Source organism: Rhineura floridana, chromosome 16 (genome assembly GCF_030035675.1).
Source record: "Rhineura floridana isolate rRhiFlo1 chromosome 16, rRhiFlo1.hap2, whole genome shotgun sequence".
Classification (NCBI taxonomy): domain Eukaryota; kingdom Metazoa; phylum Chordata; class Lepidosauria; order Squamata; family Rhineuridae; genus Rhineura; species Rhineura floridana.
The window spans coordinates 35,123,871-35,131,862 of record NC_084495.1 but is presented as its reverse complement, the minus strand read 5'-3'; the positions used below and the strand labels follow the sequence as shown (position 1 = coordinate 35,131,862).

The following is a 7,992-nucleotide window of genomic DNA, read 5'->3' as shown; positions in this document are numbered from 1 at the left end:
TAAGAGGAGGACAGCTGCCCAACAAACCTCAGGAACCTGAAAAAAAGCTTGTAAACCAACATCACCTGGAATTGAGGCCAGCCGAGAACTGGACATGCAGAAAAGCCTATTGTACATCTAAGAATCATGGACTCACAGTGAAGGATTCTCCCCATCTCTCCTTGGGTCAAGGAATAAATATATACGGGCAGAAATGGCAGTCTAGTCCAGAGCATTACAAGGAGATGCTTCTCACAAAGCTAACAGTGCCAGGAGTGAGGGCTTTCCCTCCCCAACCTCAGGCATGTTACTACAGGTTACAGCAGATGTTATTTATTTATTTATTAAATTTATATACCGCCCGACTAGCAATAGCTCTCTGGGCGGTGAACATAAAATAGCATAAAAATACAATGAATAACAAAATAATACTAAAATACAATCAACAATCCAATACAATAAACATTTTTAAAATTAAATCAGTGTAACTTAAAATGCTTCAGAGAATAGGAAGGTTTTGACCTGGCGCCGGAAAGAGAGCAGAGTCGGCGCCAGGCGTACTTCCTCAGGGAGACTGTTCCATAGTTCGGGGGCCACCACTGAGAAGGCCCTAGATCTTGTCATCACCCATTGTTAAGAGAACAATTTTATTTAGATTCCCCCCCCCAAAAAAGAGGGAAAACTCAGAAAAACAGAAATGAACAAGCAAACTACACGTACCACACAGGAAAAGCAACCAACCCAGACTCCACATGATCTGTTCTCTCCCACCCTACCAGAGGTTCTTGGGCATATTCCTTGGATGTGGCAGAACAGGCACAAATTCATGGAAGACAAGGAAAAGGTCACAGCGACACAAGAAGCCCGGGACATGCAGACTGTCACTGTGACCTTTTCCTTGTCTTCTGCGAATCATCTTCGCTGTACCCAACCCCTCTTCTCAATCCAAGAAGCTGTTAGTAGATCCCTGTCTGTTGAGTCTTCTGCTGCTCCTGAACAATCTTGCCAAAGCCACCTCTGCCCACATCATAGTCCGTCCGGTACTCATCTCGCACCTGCAAGGGGAGAACAAGGGGACAAAGATCTTGCAACAACTGAGAGACAAAGACTGATATTATGGGCATGCTGCAGTCAAGAGGGAATGGGATTTGTACATGCGCATATCTTAAGAAACCTCTGATCATCAGAGCAAAAGCAAGGGACCACCAGATGGATGATGACCTGGTATTATCAGGCTACTAGGTGGTTTTGCTTTATAACGCAACACAGCTTGGTCTCTCTGGAGATGGTCCCAGAGAGCACAAGGTTAATAATTCCTGGAAGATGCAGGGAAGAACACTATGCCATTTCTCTTTTCTCATCTCAGTTGCAGCCTCCGATTCTGGTTTTAAGCCAATCTTTGACAGGATCCTCTCTGACAATGACAAAACTTCACTTTGCTCTTGCAAGGCCCCCAGCCAACCCCTGCCTGAGAACTTAGGGTGGAAAACCAAGGCAGAATACACATCCAGGTGAAATCGGATGAAATGCTAAAGTCCCAGAGCTGTCTTTAAAGCTTAATCCAGACCAATCAAAGCCAACTCAAGCAAACTTCTAGAACAGGTTTTGATAGAGAACAATGAGAGTCTAGCAGCAGCATCAACACTAACAAACTTGCGTGAAGGAAAAGCATACTTGACCAGACACAGATCTGATGAAGTCTGTTCCCAACAAATGTGTCAGTCTTTATGATGCTAGAAGAATGTTGATGGATATGACAAATAAATAAATAAAGCTTCTGGAAGACACTATGGCAACTCAAGTGCCTTTTATGCCTTTCCTGCCTGCACTCCTGGTTATCTGGAGCACAGGGGTCATCTCTGCCTCCCCATAAAGGGAGACTCAGATCTGCCGTTTGCTGCAACCCTCTATGAGGCATTGGTGTAAAGTTGCCCCTTAATTCCAGATCTGCCCTACCTGGCCACCTGTCCTTCCACGGCCATACTGCCGCCCTTCCTTAAACCCTACATCCCAGTCTGTTAGGATGACGCGGTCATCCAGACGAGTCCCACCGATGAACCGCATAGCATGCTCCGCCTCTGCTCTCGTGTAGTATCTGGAATGTTACTTTAAAGAAAACTCATGAGATTGTTTGATGGGATCATACTGGCTGGTCACAGGCTGATGAAGAGGCAACAAGAGAACTGACATCAAATAGCTCACACCCACCTCAAGTTCAGTCACTAGATAAACATTGCAATCTCAAGAATGGATTACTACGTGCTCTATGTGGGGCTACCCTTGGACCTGGTCCAGAAGCTGCAGCTACTGCAGAATGCAGTGGCTAGACTGCTGATGGGGGCAGATGGCCAAAAGCAGGTGACACCTCTGCTAAAACATCTGCGCTGGCTGTCCCTATGCTCCTGGGTCAAGTTCAAGGCTCTGGTGTTAATATGAAAGCCCTGAACAACTTGGGTCCAGGATACACCATAAGGACCACCTGAGCTTTTATATCTCAGCTCAATCAGAGATAATCTGGAGAAGTGCTGTCAGTTTCCCCCTGTGTTACGAAGACGCAAATGGCTTCAACTAGAAGTCAGGCATTTAATGTTGCTGGTTGCAAGCTCTGGAACACTCTTCTAGCAGAGATTTGGCAGGCATCCTCACTATTGAGTTTTGGCATCTCTTGAAGACCTGTCCATGCTGACACGCCTAGGCAGTCCGTCATTTTAATGATTGTACTGAATTATTTTTAGTCTGTTTTATGTTTTATTGTATTTGTATATATTGTTATATTCTGGACAAGAGGAGAAACCAACTGGTTCCCAATTGGAAAGGGTGTGAGACAAGGGTGTATTTTATCACCCTACTTGTTTAATCTATAGGCAGAACATATACGGAAAGTGGGATTACACCAAGATGAAGGTGTGGAAACTGGAGGGAGAAATATCAATAATTTAAGATATGCAGACGATACCATACTCTTAGCAGAAACCAGTAATGATTTGAAACAAGTGCTGATGAAAGTTAAAGAGGAAAGCACAAAAGCAGGACTACAGCTGAACGTCTAGAAGACTAAAGTAATGACAACAGAAGATTTATGTAACTTTAAAGTTGACAACGAGAACATTGAACTTGTCAAGGATTATCAATACCTCGGCACAGTCATTAACCAAAATGGAGACAATAGTGAAGAAATCAGAAGAAGGCTAGGACTGGGATGGGCAGCTATGAGAGAACTAGAAAAGGTCCTCAAATGCAAAGATGTATCACTGAACACTAAAGTCAGGATCATTCAGACCATGGCATTCCTGATCTCTATGTATGGATGTGAAAGTTCGACAGTGAAAAAACCAGGTAAGAGAAAAATCAACACATTTGAAATGTGGTGTTGGAGGAGAGCTTTGCGCATACCATGGACTGCAAAAAACAGACAAATAATTGAGTGTTAGAACAAATTAAACCAGAACTATCACTAGAAGCTAAAATGATGAAACTGAGGTTATCATACTTTAGATACATAATGAGAAGACACAATTCACTAGAAAAGACAATAATGCTGGGAAAAACAAAAAGATGAAATGGACTGCCTTCAAGTTGATTCCGACTTTTCATGGCAAGCAGTATTCAAAGGTGGTTTACCACTGCTTTCCTCTCAGGCTGAGAGGCAGCGACTGGCCTAAGGTCACCCAGTGAGCTTCATGGCCATGTGGGGATTCAATCCCTGGTCTCCCAGGTTGTAGTTCTACACTTTAACCACTATGCCACACTGGCTCAAAAAGAGGAAGATCAAACAAGAGATGGATTGATTCCATAAAGGAAGTCACAGAGCTGAACTTACAAAATCTGAACAGGGTGGTTCACGACAGATGCGATTGGAGGTTGCCGATTCATAGGATCACCCTCAGTCATGATCAACTTGAAGGCACGTAACAACATCATCATATATTGCTGTACACTGCCCTGATATTTTATACCTGTTGGCGGTATATAAATATTTTTATAAATAATGTAAATAATGCTACCTACGGAACAGTAGTAAGATTGTATGTTTCAAGACACATCTTTTCACCCACTCAACAGGAAATTACCAGCAGGCTTCACATTTGACCATAACTCAATGGCAGAGCAGCACATGGTCTACAAGCAGAATGTTGTAGGTTCAAACTCCAGTTGAAAGGAGCAGATAAGTGTGATGTTAAAGTCTTCTGCCAGTAAGCTTGGGAGAGCCATTGCCAGTCAGAGAAGACAATATTGGACTACATGAGCCAATGGCCCAAGCCAAAAGCAGCTTCATGTATTTATATAAGCCACTCAGTTTCCAGAAATGAGGAATACAACTGCAATAAATAAATAGATGTAAGTGTAACAAGAGGCAAACTAGACAATTATATGGTAGATTTTCCTTCACCCTGACATGCTAGTCATATATATGGAAAGAATTCTATAAAGATGGTAAGTATTCGTAACATTCAGTACCACCCCCTACTCCCTCACCCGAAATCAGGAGTGTTTTTTTAAAAAAAATGCTTAAAGGTTTTTCACAATCAAGCACTATATAAATTTTGTTAAATGAAATAAAAAGTACAGTCCAACAATAAATACATCACATGAGGCTGCCAGTTACATAGTTTGGTTGTTAGCAAAGCCACAGATCAAACTATAGGCTGCAAATGCAAACACAAGCCAAGGATACTCCACGAAGCAGAAGCCACAGGGAGTTTTCTTCACTTTGTCCAACCCCATGACTATGCGCTTGACATCCCCACACTTAGAGAAGAGCTCGTAGATTTGCTCCTCTGTGGTGTAGAAGGAGAGGTTTCCCACATAAAGCGTGCAGGAGTTCCTCAGGGCTTTTTCCTTAAGGTCATAGCTTCCCTGGAAAAGGGACAGAAAAAGGGGGCATGGAGTCAGGGTCACCTTTCTATCTACATATTCCTGTTTACATTATTTAGCACCAACAGCTTTTAAGAGCTGTGCAAAATGAACAACTAACACAGCCCCAAATCCTAAAAGATTTAACAGAGAAGAGAAAGATGGAAGAAGATATCTAGGTTTCACACCTGTTTTATTTATACAATACCTAGTATTATACAATAATTATATTATTTTATATATATAAATAATATATATCTATACATACACTCAAGCACACAAATCTTGCTAGAGCCATCAACAAGACTCCTGTTGTAGCATTTCGCCAGCCTTTTACTTTACACAGCCTAATAGCGAGTGCTGTGTCTAAGTCACCTATCAGCAATCCTGAGTCCCATCCTTGTCACTCCAAACACTGTATCACCTGTGCGAACCTCATGGTGACAGCTAATTTCAAAACTAGGACTTTCAAAAGCACTAGGCAGAACATATGACATCAAACAGAAAATCACCTGCACGTCCTGCAATATAATTTATGTCAGTGAATGCAAAAAAACAGGATGTCATATCCAATATGGAGGAAAAACTACACATCCAGCAGCATTGACTAAGGGTGAACTTCTGGATATACTCCCCGGAGACATTGGCACCACAGGGCCTTAACCTGAAGGACAACACAAAGATCACTTAGCTTCTCCAAAGGAAGCCCCTCTGAGCTCCCCCATCCTCAACGCTCTGTAACTGCCACCTTAGCATTTGGATGTTAGCAGCAGATGAAGGTAGAAGCCTAAATGTTTTGCTAGTAAAATAAATCTGTTTTGTTAATCACAATGACGTGTGTGTATCACAATATGCGCACACACACATCATTGTGATTAACAGAAGTTTTTATTCTACCAAAGCAATAAAAGCCTTCCGCCTTCATCAGCTGCTAACATGCAAATGCTGTTACCAAGGTGTCAGTTATAGAGCTTTGAGGATGGAATGCTCAGAGGGGCTTCCTTTGCACAAGCAAAGTAATGCTGGTACTGTCCTCCAGGTTGAGGCCAGGTGGTGCCAATGTGTCCAGAGAATATATCCAAAAGTTCTCCCTCTCAGTCAGTGCTGCTGGATCTGTTGGCATCTCTAATATAGAAAAGTCCAACAGGCTGGGGCCCCCAGTGTTGAAATGTTTTGCAACTGGTTGCTCCACTTTTTTAGTCAAGATTGCTGATTTGTGGTTTCTGAAGCATGTGCGAAGGTCACTTGCAGCTTTTCCTAACTATTGGATATTACATCCTGGTCTTTTGTATTCGATGGCCTAAATTATATTGCAGGACCTGCAGGTGATGCTCTGTTGGATGTAATACGTACTGCCCGTCCTAGTGCTTGTGAAAGTAGCTGTCTCCCTGAGGTACACGCAGGTGATACAGCCTTTGGAGCGAGAAGGATGAGACCCGGGATTCCTGATAGGCGGCTCCAGCACAGCTCGCACTGCGTAAATTAGGAGGCTATATATAACTGAATGGCACGAAGCTTTGTTTCCCATAAATGGGGACAGGGGGCCTCTGGGCATGATCAGAGAGCCTCTCCCTGCAAGGACCACTCTGGGTTTATTGAAAGGATCCGAAGAAGAAGGAGCGCCTCTGAACCTACTCACGACCATTCGTCATCATTCCCACCACCCACGTACCATGAAGTGCCGGTGCCGATACGTGCCCATCTCGCAGTACGAGTCAGTGTTGAGCCAACTCAGGGTGGCATTCAGAATCCCCGACATCTTCGGCAGACTGATGACGTCTCTACGCCTTTACCACCCGTCAGACGTACTCCGACAGAGCCAATTGGCTCTATCACCTGTCACTCGTGGCAAGACCGTCCCCCTTGCACAGGCAGAAACGCGGCGGCCTCGTTGAAGTCTCTTGTAAACGTCACGCCCAAGAACAATCAATCATCGGGCGGTCTGCGGCAGAGGGGGCGGGCAGCCTTGCCGTGGAGAATGCTGGGGATTGTAGTTTTCCCCCTAACTGGTCCTCTACAGCTCTCGTCTGATCCTCCAATCACGTCGCCTGAAACGAATACGAATGCCCACTTTACGCCGCGCGGCGAAAGGGGAAAGCGGGGTGTAATTTGGGCGGGAAAGTTTGGTGCCGAGAAGACTCCCTCACAATTTCCTTCAGAGCGTCTGTTTGTTTTTGCTTCTCAGGCGGCCAGGCGCGGTATCTCTGTGTCTGTGCCAGCTCCCATCTGAGCCCGTTTTAATTTGTTTTTTTAAAAATATTTAGTTTTTAACAACTCTATACCTGACTTCAAAAACAACATAAAACGGCTTAAATGAAATGAAATTTAAAACGTGTGGGAGAAGGACCTGTAAAACAATGTCTAAAAACGAATCCATCAAGCATTAAAATCTCAGCATAAAACCATTTCAGTCAGCAAACAATAGGTATAGGAATTTCAGCAAGGTTTCCCTAAAAGTTTCTAAAAACATGCTTGGTGCGCACGTCTTGATGAAGCACATCCTTGGAGACACTCCTGCTTCTTAGATTCCTTTTTTAAAACCCACATTTTATTTTATGTATTAAAATGATTGTATTTCTTTTGGCCCTACTTGGAGACTTAGAGGAAGCTTCGATCACAGATTAAAGCAAAATACAAAATTGGCTCTGTTCAGAGGGAAAAGACTGCACGTGCACAGAGGCACCCCACGGTCCTTCTCCAGGGAGCCAGTTTGGTCTACTATTTGCTGTGCTGACTAGGACTAGGGAGATTTGGATGAAAAACATCCCTGTTCAACTATAAAGCTCACTGAGAAGAGCACTGATGGCATTTGGATTATTTTGGGCCAGTCAACACCATTCAACTTAATTTTTTTCAGGGATGTGAGAATGGGTATGCCACGCTGAGCTCCTTGGGAGCAGAGGAGTAGGATAATAATGTTGCAAATAAGACCTTCCCAATTACAGTCTTATCTTCTGGGAGTGCCCAGGCTTTGGCACCTTTCATTTTATAAATGAACTAAGCGTGAGCCTGATATTGCAGGAGAGTCTGCTATTCGGGGGGGGGGGAGGCCAAAATTCTATGTGCATAACGTGGTTGGATCCTATTCCCTGTTGATAACACTTGTCCTAACATTTGTAGAGTTAATCTGGTTGACTTGAACCAACCAGGCATTTTTTA

The 7,992-nt window shown here is 43.6% G+C and overlaps 1 protein-coding gene across 1 annotated transcript; it reads right to left on the bottom strand.

The window, feature by feature from the left end:
- Window positions 1-308: 308 nt before the first annotated feature.
- On the bottom strand, window positions 309-6,723 carry LOC133371123 (nuclear cap-binding protein subunit 2-like). The gene is made up of 4 exons (XM_061598138.1): window positions 6,506-6,723; window positions 4,655-4,836; window positions 1,936-2,074; window positions 309-1,034 (listed from the first exon to the last, which is right to left on the bottom strand). The coding sequence occupies exons 1-4, from the start codon at window positions 6,590-6,592 to the stop codon at window positions 936-938; spliced, it is 507 nt and encodes a 168-aa protein (XP_061454122.1). The 5' UTR covers window positions 6,593-6,723; the 3' UTR covers window positions 309-935.
- Window positions 6,724-7,992: the final 1,269 nt, after the last annotated feature.